General features: G+C 38.7%; 1 protein-coding gene across 3 annotated transcripts; it reads left to right on the top strand.

The window, feature by feature from the left end:
* The first annotated feature begins 1,015 nt into the window (after window positions 1-1,015).
* On the top strand, window positions 1,016-19,016 carry LOC144020729 (phosphatidylinositol-3-phosphate phosphatase MTMR7-like). Of its 3 annotated transcripts, none has more exons than XM_077524477.1 (14): window positions 1,016-1,378; window positions 1,977-2,102; window positions 3,909-4,071; window positions 6,738-6,895; window positions 7,648-7,776; window positions 7,858-7,992; window positions 8,100-8,232; window positions 8,555-8,664; window positions 8,884-9,009; window positions 9,863-9,912; window positions 10,921-11,121; window positions 12,274-12,408; window positions 15,318-15,444; window positions 15,815-19,016. In XM_077524477.1, exons 1-14 carry the CDS (start codon window positions 1,376-1,378, stop codon window positions 16,169-16,171), a joined length of 1,953 nt encoding a protein of 650 aa, XP_077380603.1. In that variant the 5' UTR covers window positions 1,016-1,375; the 3' UTR covers window positions 16,172-19,016. The 3 variants fall into 3 exon arrangements, with proteins under 3 accessions (XP_077380603.1, XP_077380602.1, XP_077380604.1); XM_077524476.1 differs by having other exon boundaries at window positions 1,018-1,352; XM_077524478.1 differs by having other exon boundaries at window positions 1,019-1,352; window positions 15,318-15,490; window positions 15,815-16,015.
* Window positions 19,017-20,137: the final 1,121 nt, after the last annotated feature.

The raw sequence follows: 20,137 nt of genomic DNA, 5'->3' as shown, positions 1-20,137 counted from the left end.
AATTGTTCTTGTCATGCTCCAAGATCCCCTTCAACAATCTTGTCCCATAACTTTTCAACGTTATGAACTGACTAACAAAAATGATTAAATTAGCTATTGATAACCACTGAAAAAATAAAATACACCGTATATATATATATATATATATATATATATATATATATATATATATATATATATATATATATATATACACATATATATATATATATATATATATATATACACATATATTAGGGGTGTTAAAAAAAAATCGTTTTTTTTTTTTTTTTTTTTTTTTTAAGAACTCAGAATTGTTCATTCGGTAGTCTTACTGATTCAACGTCTTATCATCATTGCCTTTTTTTTTTTTTTTTGTGTGTGTGTGAATCGATTTTTAAACTTCCGTTTTGAATGGAAAAATATTCAACAAAACGTCTGACTTCGGGTTAGGATTCACACCTTGAGCATGGAAGAATGTTATATGAACGGAACATTAAGCCTTAATATTTTATTTTAATGCTGTTCAAACATGAAACAGATTACAACCTCTATAAGACTGAAATTTCAGATAAATAAATAATACATTTTCATATAAATCTTACACTCTACAAGCTTACTGATTAGTATTTTCTAAATTTGAATGAAAAAAAATCGCAACAATCGACTTATAAATTCGTATCGGGATTAATCGGTATCGAATCGAATCGTGACCTGTGAATCGTGATACGAATCGAATCGTCAGGTACTAGGCAATTCACACCCCTAATATATATATATATATATATATATATATATATATATATATATATATATATATATATATATATATACAGATATGGATATAGATAGATAGTGAGTGAGCGGCTGGCTGGCTGGCTCACTAACTAACATGAACCTCGTGCACGTAAAGATCTTTATCAGGCCAGAAACCTACAAAGTTCTGGCCTTATAAAGATCAGTCCATATGCTTAGCATTAGGTTACGTGCAGATCTGACACATATAATATGGCGGACGCTCTCACGTGTCGTGGAAGGGTCAATCCGCTCAAGGCGGTTTGTCTGTACATGTCTGTGGCCGTAGCAGGCACAGTCGCAGGCATGCGGGCAGACGGTAAAGCGCTGCAGCAGGGGTTAGCTTCAAGACCGCAAAATGGTGCTACGGCAGGTCTGCTCTCTGTAATTGTCTCGAACATATTATAGGAGCGAAAAGATGCCACCTATTTCAGGATATTGTCCAAACAACAGCCACGGGGAATGCAGAGCACTTGACGTAAATCGGAGAATATAACACCACAGACTATACAAGGAAGACACGGCTGTACGTCCCACCATTTTGGTTGTAAGTGATGGAGCACATCCGGACGCCCAAGGTATCGTTGACGTGATATCTAACATGGTACTGAAACTGAGATTTCCCGGTTTGTTATTTTCTTGGTCTGTGTTTATTTTCATGCTTTCACCGAAGCACGCCCAGTTATATTGTGGTAATGCTTCCCAAGTTGACTCATGTTATCCCTTGACAGGGACAAGCATCCGAGCAGCATCCGGCGCTATAGCGTCAATCACTGTAAACATACTAGTACAAACGGAACATTTTTATGCGTTTTTAGGATGGAACCCCTCTTCTGTGTGACCCGAGCAACTGTACTAGGTTAACAGTCGTATTCCCTATCCGCACAAATCCCAATGGTGTATCCGATAATGGAATGGAATGGAATGGATTTCGTCTGAAAATGATATATGTAATTTACTCACGTACAATAATGTATTTTTATTATTCGGCAAAATCGCCATTATGCACGAGTTCGAGCAGTCTACGAGCATCTGCTAACAGTGACGCTGCATTGTCCTGAGAAACATCTTCACCCTATCCTCCGTATCATCACATCGTCATATGCCACCTGTTTTCAAGAATTAAGAAATGATCATCAGCGCTTCATGATAATAAAATGCAGGAATACAAACGTGTGTGTATGTATGTGCTCTTCCGTAAGGTGGAAAATGTGCGTCTCTTGGACCGGTCGAAGGGCCAGAGAAAGGCCAGTGTTGGGACCCTCTACCTTTCAGCTACACATTCAATGTTTATTGAGAACAACCCTGAGACACGCAAGGAGACATGGGTAAGTGGGAAGCTGTATGCTGCTCCTCAATAAATTCAATATAGCTTCATTTAATCCATGACATTTTCAAGGTGAAGTAGATGCTGTAGGCTATATATAATGATCTCCAGTCTTTGACTCTTAAGTCTACTTCTGGCATTCTGGCGGGCCACTAAGTGCAAGTTGGTCCATGCCTTGTGAACTAGGCAAAACATAATTACCATAATTTCATCAAGTAGTTTATGATTGTTTCTTTCTATATTAAAGGAGGAATGTGAGACACAAGAAAACAGTCTTGTCTTTAATACAACTGCAAGTCTGCAAATACAACTACTTCTTTCCATAACTGTTAGCAATGGCATTTCAGAGAAAAGCTCAAGAACTTCCTCATAAGACGATGCTGACGTTCTCCTGATGATTTCAAATCACAAGACAAATTACCCAACATCTTATCATGTGTCTTGTGACTTATTTTGGGGGGTTCTTTGTGGTGCACTATGGTTGACATTATTTATATTGGAAAATTGCTATTGCTTTGATGTAAGTCCATTTCTAGTTCCACAAAACAATGCCTATTAAGACACACAGCAGAGCCAGTGGTTTAGAACAAATACTCTAAAACAAATGCTGCTCAACACGGTTATTGTGAGCAGAAGTGATGATGCACACAATGCTCACACTCCTCTCCGTCCACTGTTAACTTTATCCTCAATGATATCAGAGAGGACAAAAGCTCCAACGACCAATCCATCCATAGATGTGTCTTCCGCTTATTCGGTATCTACTGAGCCCCTCTGTTGCCAGGATATGAATTTATTTATTTATTTTTGCTAATCTGTACCCACAGTTTACTAATCAGTACCCACAGTTTTGTAATCTGTTCCCACAATTTAGCACGTCAATAATATATAGGTACAAGTTTGATTTATTAGAAAAGTGAGGTAGTGTGGAGTGCGAAACAGGTGAGAAACTCCATGCCATTTTTATTGTATGATAATTATAGCAGGTTAATTTTTTTATTTTATTTTATTTTTATTTTTTTTATTTTATAATTAGGCAACGAGGAAACCAGCGTCTTCATCAATGCAAAACTGTGAAAATATTGCCATCTTTAGGCCAGAAAATACAATTGTGGTTAAGGTTCAGCGTCGCTTTTTATTTGAGTTAGCCATCGTTTGTAGAATACATAACTAATCTCCCAAACATCAATTTTAGATAGTAGAACATGAAACCCAGTAAAAAATAAAGTATGTGGTGTGTCTGTGAACAAACAGCAATACAAAAACAATTCCTTTTCTTAACTGTATGACCACAATAATTCCTGGATCATGGTCATGTCGCTCACATACTCAAGTCCCATGTCCAAATATACAGGGTCCCACTTCATGTTTTAGTGTATATCCAAGTTCTTATAACAGCTGATATATCAGATATCAACTTTTTCTTTTTTTTTTGTATCGATAGCAGCATCAGCCCAAATATCCTTTCGCGGTCAAGGGGTCATTCACTACACAAAAAAAAAAAAAAAAAAAAGTGCTCCTCTTCCATCCTGTACTGCGAATAAGCAGTTTTACCTCAAAGTATTTGAAAAGTCTTGTTAATGTGCATTTTAGTACTATTCTTTCTTGGAAATTTTAAATTTATTTAATTTATTTTATGTTATAGGTCTTTTTATTCGTTGATTTTGTATGTTATATGAATGAGAATTTCCCCTTTGGGGATTAATAAAGTATCTAGGGATTAATAAAGTATCTATCTATCTATCTATAATATTTTTTGTCTATTTGTTTTATGGATAGTAATTTTTAAAATTGTCTTGTGTTGCAGATCTTACATAGTATGGTAAGCAGTGTGGAGAAGTTGCCCGCCACACCCACTGGTAGCCATCTGATCTTGCGTTGCAAAGATTTCCGGATCTTCCAGCTTTTAATGCAACAGGAGAAAGATTGCTTTGATGTCCACACCTCGTTATTGCGGTTGTCACGACCAGGTTTGTGTGTTTTGAAAGACTAACTGTGTCTTTTATTCTGTATATGTGCAACCTAATTCCATAATTTGACAAAGCATGCAAAATCACATCCTCCTCGCCCAGGTGAATGGCGAAAGAGACAATTGACATGGCACCTGTGGGAACTTAATGTCTAGGGGTGTGAATTGCCTAGTACCTGACGATTCGATTCGTATCACGATTCACAGGTCACGATTCGATTCGATACCGATTAATCCCGATACGAATTTATAAGTCGATTGTTGCGATTTTTTTTCATTCAAATTTAGAAAATACTAATCAGTAAGCTTGTAGAGTGTAAGATTTATATGAAAATGTATTATTTATTTATCTGAAATTTCAGTCTTATAGAGGTTGTAATCTGTTTCATGTTTGAACAGCATTAAAATAAAATATTAAGGCTTAATGTTCCGTTCATATAACATTCTTCCATGCTCAAGGTGTGAATCCTAACCCGAAGTCAGACGTTTTGTTGAATATTTTTCCATTAAAAATGGAAGTTTAAAAATCGATTCACACACACAAAAAAAAAGAAAAAAAAAAGGCAATGATGATAAGACGTTGAATCGGTAAGACTACCGAATGAACAATTCTGAGCTCATAAAAAAATAAAAAAAATAAAAAAAATAAAAATCGATTTTTTTTTAATTGAATCGATTCGAGAATCGCGCGATGTAGTATCGCGATATATCGCCGAATCGATTTTTTTTTAACACCCCTAATGTCTACTATTTCTTTTTTTTTTTAACACAAGATGTCACCACAGAGCCACCGAAGATGACAGAAGCTGATATTTAGGCTTCTTTCGTGTTACATATGTCATGCTATATTTGCAGAAATGCAAACCCAATTCCAGTGAAGTTGGGACATTGTGTTAAAACATACTGTAAATAACAGAATACAAGTATTTGCAAATCATGTTCAACCTATATTTAATTGAATACACTACGAAGATAAGCTATTTAATATTCAAACTGATAAACTATATTGTTTTTAGCAAATCATTAACTTGTAATTTTATGGCTGCAATACATTCCAAAAAAGCTGGGACAGGGTCGTTTTTACCATCGTGTTACATCACCATTTCTTTTAACAACATTTAATAAACTTTTGGGAACTGAGGATACTAATTGTAGAAGCTTTGTAGGTGGAATTCGTTCTCATTTTTGCTTGATAGACAGAGTCAGCTGTTCAACAGTCTAAAGTCTCAGTTGTCGCTTCATAATGCGCTACACATTTTCAACGGGAGACAGGTCTGGACTGCAGGCAGGTCAGTCTATTACCCACAGTCCTTTACTGCAAACTGAAGCCATGCTGTTGGAGCACATGCAGAATGTGGTTTGGCATTGTCTCGCTGAAATAAGAAGGGGTGTCCTTGAAAACGATGCTGATGAATGACGTTGTTTGGATGGCAGCATATGTTTTCTCCAAATCTCAAAACCTATGTCTACCTTTCAGCATTAATGGTGCCTTCACAGATTTGTAAGTTATCACATTGACACTAACTAACTAACAACCCATACTATCACAGATGTTGGCTTTTGAATTTTGCATCCATAACAATCTTTGATGAACTGAACTTGGACCCAGAAAAGCTGTCGGCATTTCTGGCCAGAGTGTTGTTGATAAATAGCTTTTGCATTTGCATAGTTGAATTTTAGGTTGCACTTACGGATGTAGCACCGAATTGTATTTACTGACGTTGCTTTTCTGAAGTGTACCTGAGCCAATGTGGTGATAATCTTCACACATTGATGTTGATTTTTGATGCAGTGCTGCCTAATGGATCAAAGGTCACGGGCATTCAGTGTTGGCTTCCGGCTATGTCGCTTACATGCAGTGATTTCTCAAGATTTTCTTTGATGATATTATGGATAGTAAGTGTAAATAATAAAATCCCTAAATTCCTTGCAATTGTAAATTGAGGAACATGTCCTTAAACTGTTCGACTAGTTTCTCATAAACTTATTTACAAAGAGGTGAACCTTGCCCCGTCTTTGCTTGTGAATGACTGAGCAATTCCAGGAAACTCCTTTTATACCCAATCATGGAACCCACCTGATCCCAATTAGCCTGTTGACCTGTGGGATGTTCTAAACAGGTGTTTGATGAGCATTCCTCAACTTCCTCTGTCTTTTTTGCCACCTGTCCGAGCTTTTTTGTAAAGTGTTGCAGCCATAAAATTCTTAGTTAATGATTATTTGCTAAAAACAATAAAGTTGATCAATTTGAAGATTATCTTGTATTTGCAGTGTATTCAATTAAAATAGGTTAAACATAATTAGCAAATTGTGTTTTTTTAATTCATGTTTAAGATGTCTCAACTTCATTGGAATTGGCTTTGTAAATGACAACAAAATAATGTACATGACACATGTATTCTGCAGACACCAGCCAGCCATATAGTTTTTTTTGTTTTTTGTTTGTTTTTTGTTTTAGTAGTAGTAGTAGAAGTAGTAGTAGTAGTAAGTTCAGCTTCAAACACTCATGTCATCAACACGTTGTTTTGCATGACAGGAAACCCACTAACCTGTTTTCTGGGTTTGGTCTTGTGATCTACAGTCTATAGTTGATTATTGTACAGTATGATGAATAATTTAAAAAATACAGCATTTCATACATATTGATTGAATATCTTCTATTTTCAGAAAAGTACAGTGAGCTGTACTGTCTGTCCTTCAATCCCAATATTAACAAGGAGGAAAGGCAAGCGTCATGGAGTTTCATAGACCTCATGGCCGACTACAAAAGAATGGGAGTTCCAAATAATCTCTGGGTTGCTTCAGCAGGCAACAGTGAATACAGGGTTAGTTGCTTGTGATCATTTTACCCAACATTTTAATTTTGATTTAATATGAATCTAGCCATCTATCTACCCGTCCATCATGGCTCAGCAATATATTGCTTTAATCGGTATTTGCGAGGATAGGGACCGTGCTGGCCTGTGCAGAGCGAAAAGCCATGTATAAGAGAATTGTTTTAAACCCCAAAAATGTTATATATTAAAAAAAAAATATACTGATAAACATTCAATATGTGGTTTGAAAAACAGAAATAAAATGGGGGAAAACCCCCCAAACACTGATATCAAACAAAAAGTAGAGCTGCGTGCAGCTACAAAGGGCCCTCACAACCCGGGCCACTTTGGTGTACTTGCATGTTGGGGTACTTTGCCAGACCTGATGTTTGTGCAAAATGTCATGTGGTTGTCGCCTCGCCCCCAGCCGAGAACTGGGGCCCTTCTTTCCTCGGAAAGCCAAGGCCTGAAGTTGGCCACAGATCAACTAGCAGGTTGTCGGCCGGGCAGGTGCACCAGGCCCCCTACAGGTGTAGCCCCACAATTGGTAATAGTTTGAACAACAGTGCTGCGTCTCTACTGTTTTAGCTGTCCCTTTTAGCCATGTCTTTATTCTCCAGTCAGTTTGTACAAAAGGGGAAGATGCAACAACCTTGGACTAGTTCCCCCATGAGCCAGCTGTATAGAAAGTAGCAACATATATTTTGGTGTCAGTGAGCAATACAATAAAAAATATTTTGTGCTATATTTTTTTTCCCCAGATATGTGAAACGTATCCATCAGAGCTATTTATTCCAAAGTCAGCCTCACCTACCGTCATTTTGGGCAGCTCAAGGTTCAGGAGCCGTGGACGATTTCCTGCTCTGTCATACTTTCACCAGGACACACTGGTCAGTGTTTTAGACAAACCTAATGAACAAAGTGAATATAATATTAATGTAGTAAGATGAGGATGTTTCATTGCCATTTAGGCTGCAGTGTGCCGGTGTAGTCAACCGCTGTCAGGCTTCAGTGGGCGTTGTCAGGAGGATGAGGCGATGCTGCAAGCTGTGATGAAATCCAACCCTGGAAGTGCCTACATTTATGTAGTAGATACGAGGCCCAAGGTAACAAACACGCTCATCACACACCCGAGAGAGATTCAAAGAGAAATTGCTTTGTCTATTGCCATTGTACAATAATTAAATAATAGTCATTACAAATGTGTTTCCAGCTGAATGCCATGGCAAACAGAGCTGCTGGTAAAGGCTATGAGAACGAGGACCACTACACCAATATCAAGCTGCACTTCATTGGCATAGAAAACATTCATGTGATGAGGAACAGCCAACAGAAAATGATTGACGGTAAGTAAGACTGTTTTATACTGGGCTTAGAAGATGTCTTTTTCTACTACTTCTTCTTCTTCTTCTTCTTCCTGGATCACTGTCCTGTCCGTAAAGGATCAATACGGTCAGAGTGGTTAAGGATGGTCTGGTTATTTACCGGCGTCAGACGTAGTGTCAGAGGCAAGCGAGCCACCGAGACAGTAAAGTGTGAAGTCTCCTGTTACTGTTATGCCTCTGATGTGCCAGTGTGAAAGCAGCTTTTGCTTGTCAATTAAATAATGCAAAATGGTTGGTGATGATGCTGATGAGTTCGTGTGTGTGACTTCTGTCTTCCATGCAGTGGGTGAAATGCGATCTCCATCAATGACTGACTTCCTTTGGGGTCTGGAAAATTCTGGTTGGCTGAAACACATTAAAGCAATTCTCGATGCTGGAGTATTCATTGCCAGGGTATAACGCTTATTTCTTAAACACTGTAAAGTAACACTTTGTTTACTTCAGTATGTATGCTAGCTATATGATTGCTGAAAAAGCGATGACAAATGGGGGTTAAAATGACAGTACTGTATGTTGTCATTAAAATGTAAATTGTATTTAACATAGTAGTTAAGGAAGCTGGTAGTTGCTGTAGTTTTGGACACATAAATGTACAGAATTATGTATTTTCAGGCGGTGGCCGATGAAGGAGTCAGTGTGTTGGTCCACTGTTCAGATGGCTGGGATAGGACAGCTCAGGCCTGTTCTGTAGCCAGTGTCCTGTTGGATCCATTTTACCGAACCATCAAAGGAATGATGGTAAACACGCACACAGACACACACTATTTATAGCTCTAAAGCCTAATTTATGCCTCCACGTTTGCTCTCGCGTCGATGAGCGCCGTCGATCATATGATCGACGGCGCTCATGAATTTTAAGTGCCGCGTCGCTTGTGGCCGGCTGACGTGCACACGTCGCCAATCCTTGGACGCCGTAGATGGCGGGGCGTAGCTCGCTTCTGATTGGTCCGTTCGATGGCATTTTTTCTTTTTTTTCTCTCTCTCCCCGCCCCCCGCCCAGATAGTTTCCGTGAAGGCAACTGGCGGCGCAAATCGACTTCCCTGCTCGGAGACCACGGCTGTGCATGTGGATATGTGCCTGGGACGAGAGGCGGAAAACAACAATAACAAAAAAAAAAAAAACTGTGTTCGCTATGCGCACGGCTGTTGTGTTTTGGCGAGTTTACGGCCGACACCGGTGCAAATTGGCAATAATTAATTGCCACGGTGATGAACTTACTCTCCCCCCGGCTTTGTTTCGTGTTTCTGAATTAAATTGAACTTCCTGAATCCGTCATAAAATGCAGAGGAATCGCCACTCTGTGGCGGCCCAGCCATAGCGACAGCGGGACTTGGTGTGAAACTCCAGCAGACACCGATGTGTATTGCGCACAAGTCGGAAGGCAAACGCACGAGCGGAGCAACGCCGTAACCCCCCCGTGCGAGCCCGTCGCAGAAGCATACTGAGGCCTTAAGTCTTTCATTTAGCTCATCTCTATTGATCTCCTGGTAGGCGTTGGAATATTCACCCATGTAATATGATGTGCTTATACCTGGATGTGGCTTATGTATTTTGTCTTTTATAAATTATTTCCATGTTCTTCTCTCGTAGGTACTGATAGAAAGAGATTGGGTTTCGTTTGGTCACAAGTTCTCCCACAGGTCTGTAACTGGTAAACATCGACAACACATTAACACAAGATAATAAGTTATAATTACTGTTGGTATTTATTATTTTCAAATGGAATACAGAGAAGCTACAATGTAATTTAAGTTGATTACTGAATAACTTAAACAGAACCTAAGATAAAAACTTTAGTGAAAACATGAACAAGAACACGTCTGTCTGACATACGATATCCTCTTGTAATGTGTGATTGTTTGGGCCGAGTACAGCCATGGACGGATGGGGGCTACTGGATAGCCAAGTAGGGGGTGAAAATGGGCTGAATGTCCACATGTACTCACTTTATTAAAAAGTATATATAAAACGTTTGTCAGTGCATCACATTAATGGGTCGCAGTTCTGTACACAACCGCTCAATGGCAAAAATACGCTGAAAGGCAAAATTAATATGTGACCCATCAGCAAGACAGAACAGAGATGCCACCTTGTGTTGTGGTGCCATACTACAGATTGTTACACTCTACTTAGTAGAGTGTAATACAGTCTACTACAAAGCAGCATACCAAAATCTATCCATCCATTCTCCACTGCATGTCCTCATTAGGCCTATCCCAATTGACTGGGTGAAAGGCACCCTTGAACTGGTCATCAGCCAGTTGCAAGGCACAGACAAACAAGTATTCACTCTCAAATTCACTCATATGAATAATTTTGAGCTTCAGTAAACCTTCCATGCATGTTTTTGAAATTCGAGAGGAAGCCATTGTACCTGGAGAAAAGACGAAAAACCCCAAACAAGAAGGTCAAAGCAGAGATTTCAAACCCAGATCAGAGAACTGTGAGGCAGATGTGCCAAGCACTGCTTTGACCATACTAAAATCTACAATGATTCTTTTATTTTGACTAAAATGATGAAGCTAAATCTGTTGGTTTGTAGTATTTTGTTCTCGCTAGCTTTTCTAAAAGCGACCCTGAAAATCGTTGATTGACGCTTTTTCTTCCTGTAGAGATGATTCAGAGAACATTTGTTTTTATTTGTTTAGGTATGCCCACTTGGATGGCGATCCCAAAGAGGTGTCCCCGGTTATTGATCAGTTCTTGGAATGTGTGTGGCAGCTGTCTCAGCAGTTTCCATGTGCCTTTGAGTTTAACGAGTGTTTCCTTATTGCTATACACAAACACGTCTACTCCTGCCATTATGGGACCTTCCTGGGCAACTGTCAGAAGGAACGTAAGGATATGAGGTATGAATACAATTCACTCACTCTGGCAAGGTCAAGGACCTTTTGAGCTACGAGAGCGCTTGTTTCAGGTGCTGAAGGTCTCTCAACGAGACGGTGCACTACAGAAATTCAAAGAATAACATTGAAAATGTTTGTGTTGATTATGATTAGTATCAAAAACATTTGTTAATTTAGAGGTTATTTTCTATCGGAGTTGACTATTTGTTTTTTTTCATGTTTGATGTAGGAATATTGTGTACTCTAATCAAGTGGACCCCAACCACCAGGTTCTGGTGGGGCCGTGGTGGGCTCCACAGTTGAAAGAAAAAACAAACAAACAAACAAACAAACAAAAAAAAAACCTCACCGCACTTCTCTTTTACTGTATTTATTATCCCAGGCTAAAAAACATTTTATTTTAAAAAGTGACCGGATTCTCTGTTAGAACTGTCTGTCGGACTCTTGACACATTGGTTGCACAGTGTAGTGCTAAAACTAAATCCACAAGCTAGCAAAATGAATAAAAAAATAGGTTATTTGGAAAGTTTCTTTGCAACAAGGAAAAGGTCCATTAATGAGACAACACTAGAGCCATTGACCAAGAAGAAAGAGGAAGGTGCAGTCATAGACAATAGCAGGAGACCTACTTGAAATATGGATTTACGGCGATAGGTGATTTTCATGCACGAGGCCTGCTCTGCATACGTATTATGCGGTGAGTGGCTCTTGATTTAGTGTTCTGGTGAGTTATTCATGGACTAATCGGTTTCTTGTTATGTTGGCACATTTTAGGAGGACCCTGCGTATATGGTTACATAAAAATGTGGCTTCATGGTTATTGTTACACTAGTATGTAGGCATACTAGTAATAGTAATACCCCAATTTTTGTGTTGTTCGTATCATTCATGATAAGAGTTACCATAGTGACCATTGTTGTTACCCTTTTTATGGTGTTTGTGCTAGTACAGGTACATAAAATGGATTTGCGTTGTAGCATTTCATCAATCAGCAAACCAAACTGCCCCTCCCCCCCACCTCCCTACGTGGTTGCCGGTCTGCAAAACTTATGTGCTTGTACGAACTGGCCCACGGCGGGGGAAATATGGTTGCTGCTGTAAACCTATTCATTTGGATTCATGCATATGACTGCTGCTCAATGTTGTGTGTATCAGGCTTCATGAGCGGAGCCATTCGGTGTGGCCACAGCTGTGGAAGGACAGAGCGGACTTCACCAATCCACTGTACAAGGCCGAACTCAGTCAATGTCAAGGGGTTCTGAGACCTAACACCACCCCCTACTGTTTCAAGTAAGTCACTGCAGTATGGACTCTCAATTCAGTAGCGCGCTGAAAGTGAAACAATAACTTGACTAGTTAATCGTTCAATATTACACATGAATCTCATGGAATCTTCATTGACACAAGCAAGACATCATTCATATTCATCTACTCCCAAAATATACTTTGAATCTTCTAGAAGATTAAAGCAAGACTAGGGAACTTTCAGTTTACATTGATTATGGTGGCGCTATATGGACAAAAGCGGTAATGTTATGCCTGAAGGAAGACTACATTTCCCATGACAGAGGGCAAGCACATTATGTCGTTTTGAGCTCGCGCTAGCGAGTGAAAGTCGGGGCAGTGTTGATCCTTGACTGTTCTTTTATCCGGGTAGCTAGCTTCCATATTTCTATTTTGTCTCCTCAGACAAAACTTTTCAGTTGTTTTTCAGTGTTTGCCAGGAAAGCAGTAATTGTGCATCTAAGTTCAAATTGATTTCCATCTTTGTTACAAATGGGGGGAAAAGGGGAAGTGACGTATGCCATAACGCATTCAGCACATTTGTAGTATTTTGTGTGGCAGTGTTCCTACCATCCTCCTCAAAGTTGCTCAGTGCCAGTAAAAATGATACAGACCCCCCTCAGTCCATGGCAAAGGTCCCATTCAACCAGTTTTAAGTCGATGTTTCGTCAGAAGAGTTATTAAGATATTTTATTAAAGAGACTACACCACAGTATTTTAAACCCTTCCAACAGTTAACTATGGGCATATAATGATTAAATCTTACCTTTGACACCATGGCGATCTAATTTGTAATGAAATATTGGGTGTTTTGCTGGTTAGTTTTCTAACGTGGAAGCAAAACGCCCGGTTCAGTAAAACCCCGCCTCTCCCCGTGTGGTTGCCGCTCGGGGTGGGAATCTTTGACTGTCTCACAATTCGATTCTCTGAGTACGCCACGCAACTTGACGCAAGCCAATTCTTCAATAAACATTTGAAACAAAACGGCTCCTTGTCCCAAGAAATCGCGGTGGAGGAGAAAGAGGAAGAGAGAGGAAAGAAGGAGGGGAAAAAAACCTCGGCTGGTTTCAAACCAGGAACTTGCTGCTTACTCAGCGAGCACACTAACCACTATACAAGGAGTCACCAAATGGTGGACTGCGGTCCGGGTCCGGACCCCGAAATCCTTTCATCTGAATCTCCAACAATATGTACTGGGGGGAAACTATATTCAGTTTTACCGATAGACTGTTTTTGAATAGGCGTGCGCGAGGGCAACTGTGCTTGAGCTGGGGTCCTTTGACAGAGCCGGGGCCCGTTAACTTACCAAACTTTTGTTTTTTTTTTTTTTTTTTTTTTTTTTTTTTTTTTTTAGGTACACGCATTCTCACGACAAACATAATGAAGTATGGTGTTGTCAAACGTCAGAAACGTAGACACTTAAAAGTAAATCGACTGAGGCGTATGCTTTAATTTTACCGGCATCAAGCAATACGAGCCCCGTGTGTAGGCTATCTGCCTACGACCGCTCACTACGTGTGCATTGGATTTTGGATACAACACAAAAATACTTTTACTGACTGCGGAATGCCCGAGGAATTTTTGGATGCAATGGCAGACACGCTATTTGCAGAGAAAGGAGAGCAACATAAGGTCCGTCAAATTTATAAACATTTATAGAGGACAGTTTGGGTATCACAGCTTTGAAAACACATATGAGAGGAGCGGACACATATTTGGCCATAAAAGAAATAATGTGAAAATTGTTGTATTCACCCTTCCTTGAAAGATTTAACAAATGAATATTTGCACAAACAAGAAATTAATGAATAAATATTTGAACAATAGACTACAAATAAGTTGAATTATTTAAGAAATGGAAGTTTTTGTCAATTCATTGACATGTTTACAATTGAATAAAAAGCAGAAAATTAAATTATTGCGGTTGGGTGTTTTTCCAATGACTGGACCCTAGTCAATTGGGCTGATGGGTTTAGTGGACCTCTTGGAAATTTAATTGGGGACCCCTGCACTACACTATTCATTCAGTTAGGTTCAACAGCACAAAAGTTTTACTTGTAGTTTACACAAGTGTGTTGTGTGCTGAAGGGGTGGATCCCAGAATGCAGACACAAATAAGATTTTATCTATTTATTCACATCGAGAGGCATAAACCCAGAGACGCAGTACACAGGACAGGTGGACAATAATCCAGCCAACCAGACACAATTCTCAGCCCTCACCCACAGACAGTGAATCGTAAAGGACTAAAGAACGACCTCACATAGGGCCCCAACATCGCCGAAAGGATTAAAGGTTGACATCACGAACACCACGTTTTGTAAACAGACACTTGTTACCTCAGTACCTAAACAGACACATAACAGGTCATGAACTCTGGCGCGACTTTGACGCATGCGACCCAGGCCATGACAAAGTGTCAGGCAGAACCTTAGTGGGAATTTCAAGACAGCCAATTGCCATTGCACTTTGGCATTGCAAATGTAAATAATTGATTCCTTTGAATTCATTTGGACAGAATGTTTACTGATAAAGGCTTCTTTTGTCACTATCCCATGGAGGTCTCAGAGAAATGGGTGTGCGTTTAGTCCGCAAAGGCGGTGTGAGGGTGTGTCCACACCTTTGATGTCAAAGAGTGCAAACAGCTCGTTGTCTCAGGTTGGTGGGGGCTGGTGCTGGGAGAGCAGAATGACCTCAGAGGGGCGAATGGAGGAAAACACCACTTCGGTCATGTTTTCAGTGAGGAATTGCATTTTTACACTGCTAAAAGCTCCAAAAAGTTGATTTTTCACGTTGTTGTCCCTTTAATTTCCATAGTGCTACTTTAATTTTTATTGTTTTTGTTTTATTTATCCATTCATCAATTTTCTTACTACTTTCTACTTGTCCTTTTTTTTTTCTCTCTCTCTTTTAAGAATGTGGAAGGGACTCTATAATCACGTGGAGCGGTCGACGCCTCCTTGCCAGTCACCTGTAGACTTCCTGTCTGCAATGAGAGAGGAGTCCCAGCAGCTGGAGGAGGAATTGACCAATCACCAGGAGGTACCACCAGGAGGGAACGCTCACCACCACCCGGGCTCCAGACAAGGCATACAACACACAGAACACTCATGACACCACTACAAATCTTCCGTCTGTCATAACTTCCATAAGTTCTATCAAACTGTATCACTCAGTTACAGTAAAATGATTGTCTATTTTTGTGTGCTGTTGAACATTTCTAAATGCAAACATCGCAATGGTATTGGGCACTTAAATAACGGTAAGAGATCGGTCAGTCAATGTTGTGCCAGAGCTTTACACGTTTCTCAACTTTCGTTTCACAAAACTAAAGAAAAGTGTCTTAGTGTTTTCCCTGAAGAATCAATGATGAGTCAATAAAAAGGACGTGTCACTTCTCTTTCTTATGCAGAGGATATCTGCACTAACAGGGAAGCCAATAATGTGGGAGAAAGTAGTGGTTAAAAGGAGGACTCGGTGCATCCAGCAGAGACACTGTGGGCCGGACCCACCCACCACATACACAATCCCAGTCACCAGCCCCGCACAGGACCACAGGACCTTTGGACCAGCCAGTCAAATCGCTTTGGTGAAGGACCCCGCTCTCACCCTGCCTCTCGGCCAGACCGTCAAGGTCAAGCACCTCGCCGCAGACGACATCTCCCTCTCCAGTGACTTGGAGTCCGGTGTGGCTGACCTCAGCAGCCGCTCGTCCAGCGCTGGGGAGGAGGGCAAGGAGGCGGACCAATTAGCCTTCGCTACTGCCTGACTCAAAACCTAAAAAAAAAATAAAATAATAATTGGAGTGGAAGACCGCAAAAATAGCTATGTTAACATTATTTTATTTTAAGTTGCCAACCCCACCCTCTTGACAAAGATCATTTTTAGATTAAGATGAGAAAGCATTATTATTATTATTATTATTATTATTATTATTATTATTAATTATTAACAAAAAGCGCTAATTTGCTGTCATTTGTACTTTTCAGAAATGCACTTTTACTACGGCGCTGTGAAACATTTCATGCAAGCTGACTGAAATATTGCTCAATACAAACCTCACAGGAGCTTTTTACATTACTATTAGGAAGTGGCTGCTGCATTAACAGGTTCATTCAATTTTGATTTTTGTCACACAAACACTTCTGTAATCATGTAACTTCATAAGATAATCTTGCGTTGGTAACTCATCATAGTAAATATCTAAGCGACTGAGCAAGAGAAGAAATTCACGTCAAACATTTTGTTGACATTGGGCCCGAAACCTTGTACCTTAAAAAAAAAAAAGTCTCTTCTCAGGAGGCCCCCCCAAAAACGGCATATTTGTTAAACCAGGGGTGTCAAACTCAGGGCCCACATGGAGTAAAATACATTACCGAGTGGGCCGCATAACAGTATATAACTTAAAAACGATTGCCGTCAATTATATGCAGATTTTCTCCATTTGTGTGCCAGCCCTTAAATTACGAAGCTCAACTGTAATTATATTGTTCCAAAAAATAATACAAATACAAATGGAATGCGGCAACACTGAGTCCTGCACGTGTTAAATCGACCTGTTTTGCATATATATTGTTCCCAGAATTCCTTGCATGGCGCAGTTAATGATGTTATAGGACGCTAATCCTTGTCATAGCCATTTGTTACCAGTAATTGAATTTGTGGCGTATAACACGTTTGTCGGTCTATAATTTAAAAAATATATAATAATAATAATTAAACAAACCGTAACTTTAAGTTGTGTGTAAAATAATGACATCCAGGACGATTCCTCCGTACAAGTTGCATTGCTCATCTGAGGACTGCTTATGAAGTTACAAATTTTATATATTTTGATTGTGGTCAACTGATTAATTAGTCTGACATTACAATTTATTTATTTTTTTGTTAATTTTAGAAAATAATCTCGCGGCCCCTTATCTTTGACACCCCTGTGTTAAACCATCAACAATTACTTCATCAAAAGAGAGCAAACCATTTTCAAAGCATTTTTGTCAATAATTTGTAAAAATAACACCCACACGTAGATCTGCCGATAATACAGCTAATATATATATATATATATATATATATATATATATATATATATATGAAATTGACCAAATTGTGATTTATGAGGCTTTGGCCTGATGCCAGCAACTTGTCATGTAGTGATAACGTTGTAAAACCAATGTGCAGGCCTGTTTGGTTTTCATCGATAAATCATGCACTTTTACTGTACTATAACCTGTAATCACCTTGTCAGTGAATTAGAAGGGATTGATAGATTTGTAAGACAAAGTGTCGTAGTCTGAATGCAGACAAACACTTTGATACAATCTTGAACAAGAACAAAATGTGAACATTGTTTACATCAACACTTGATCAAAACCTACTGTATGTTTTTTCCCCTCTTGTGTCATTTTGTGCAATATAATTTATTCATTGTTGGTGTACTGAATAACCTTCTCTGATTGTACTGGTAGTTACCAGTTGAGTGCATCAAGGTGTTGCTCTGATGTGAAGAGTATTTTAAACTTTAGCATGTCTTCTGTTGTGTTCCCCCCATATTTGAATTTAGAGATGCAGTTATGTCATCCTGTTCTCTGCACTGTTAAAATGGATGGTGTGCATTTAGTGTACAAGTCAAGCATTTTAAGACTTGACCCTTTTGTGTTGGATTTTGACTGATGTGGGACACGTATAGTTTGGCTCTAGATGAGCATTCACTGCAGGTGGGGAGGCTGTTTAAAAAAAAAAAAAAAGCATTGCTGAATTCCACAAACGAATTATGAGTAGCATCACCAAGCTGGTATAATGGTAGGACCAACTTTCTAGCAGTCTTTGTATCTGAAGAGGCTATATGCTATGTACAGGCGCACAATTATCGGTTGAGCCCAATTTAAATAATTTCAGAACAATATTGTCAACATATGCTTGAAAACTAGCTGGGCAAATGCTTGATGTTAGGGATGTAACGATAACGGCAATCTTGTGCTATTAATTCGTCATGTCACGATATTAAAAGCACATCTGTTAAAAAGGTGAGGTTGTATTCCATTTGTGCAGTGTTAGCACCCTCTGGTGGTTAGTTTAATAGTGCAGTTTAATTTTAATGAATGTTTTATTACCTCCTATAATCAGTCATACCAGTTTTTTTTTTTTTTTTTTTGCTGGTACATCATCAAAAAGCATTTCTTTCCACCCGCTTCAGGCGAACCCATCATTGGGAACTACATACATCATTATATTGACATACATGACAAACCCATTTCTTTGTCAATGCTGTTTTGTACTAAAACATACTGTGCTTTTTTTCTTTTCTTTTTTTTTTCTTTCAAATTATTATTATTTTTTTAATATACAGGATTGTGAGATTTGTTTTAGCCAACCTCCCCACAGTATCATGATGATTATTGCATTATGAGGTTAATTTTGTGGTATTTTTCGTATTGTGACATTTGCATATCGTTACATCCCTACTTGATGTAGAACAGCAAAATAAATTCAAATTGTGTAAAGAGAGGAAGAGCTGATCAAGTCCCTTTCCTTGTTACGCCATATTACGCTGTCACCTGATGTGTGTGTACGTGTTCTATTAATGCTAAATCAATAAACACTTCCAGTTGGCAATACTCTTGGTGTGACGGATCTTCACGTGAAAGATGTTGCATGCCATTTAATGCAACAAAGTCATAGGGTCAAGGCACTTTTCATATGGAGCAGTTCTAGAACCAAACTAGTCTTCACATATTAAGAACCGAACTGAACCCCACATGAGCAAGCACTGAATAATAGGCAGGAAAACCCTGAGACAGCACTGATTATGGACAAAAACAATGTGTTAACTGATCTGAATTAATATTTCTTGTGCAAGATCTAAACCAGGGGTGTCTGAACTTTTTCATTTGAGGGCCACATACAGAAAATCAGAAGGACGCAAGAGCCACATAATGTTATGAAGAGAAATTGTGTTTAGTCCTAAAGATTGTACAAATACTTTATTTGTGCTTTTGCATATTTAGAAAAATGCTACAGTATATAAACCAATTTATTTGTAATATGGCAGTAGGGTTATTATAGTTTGGGAATTTTTCATTTTAGTTAGTTTTTATTAGTTTTCAGGGTGGTTCTGTTAGTTTTGATTAGTTTAGGTCTTTAAAAAACGTTTAGTTTTGTTAATTTCAATATTAGTATTAGTTTTTTTTTTTATGTGTCTTCCTGTGCGCAATATTTAAAAAACACCATGGGCGCAATGTCATCTGAAGGTGCTTTTCTATTGGCTGCTGCTAGATGACGTCACTTCTGTGTGACATACTGTACTTTCAAACGTCATTATTCTAGTTTATATCAAAATAAATCTACTAAAAATCACTTTTAAAATCAACCCCAAAGGCTTATGCATTAAATTTATTACCAAAGACTAAAACAAAGGACGTTTGCTATAATTTTAGTTAAGTTTTGTAAACATAAAATGTAGTTTTCTAGTTTTTGTTTTTTAAAAAGCATAAGTTAGCTATAATTTTAGTTAAGTTTTGTAAACATAAAATGTAGTTTTCTAGTTTTTGTTTTTTAAAAAGCATTTTCGTTTTTATTTTATTTCGGCAACAATATTGTTTTTTGAGTTTTCGTTTTTTCCATTAGTTTTAGTTAACTAAAATAACCTTTAATGGCACCTGTTTTTTGATACCCTCCCTTCTTGCTTTGACCATCTCCAAACATTTATTTTATTTTATTTGAACTGAGTCAAATGCCA

Source organism: Festucalex cinctus, chromosome 6 (assembly GCF_051991245.1).
Source record: "Festucalex cinctus isolate MCC-2025b chromosome 6, RoL_Fcin_1.0, whole genome shotgun sequence".
Classification (NCBI taxonomy): domain Eukaryota; kingdom Metazoa; phylum Chordata; class Actinopteri; order Syngnathiformes; family Syngnathidae; genus Festucalex; species Festucalex cinctus.
The sequence above is the reverse complement of the archived record's forward strand: the minus strand, read 5'-3'. Positions and strand labels throughout refer to the sequence as shown.

Coding starts and splice junctions, on each gene's coding strand:
- LOC144020729 (XM_077524476.1), top strand. CDS start 1,329: ATGGAGCACATCCGGACGCCCAAG. Junction 9,913..10,920: donor GGTCACAAGTTCTCCCACAG/GTCTGTAACTGG, acceptor TTATTTGTTTAG/GTATGCCCACTTGGATGGCG. Junction 15,445..15,814: donor AATTGACCAATCACCAGGAG/GTACCACCAGGA, acceptor TTTCTTATGCAG/AGGATATCTGCACTAACAGG.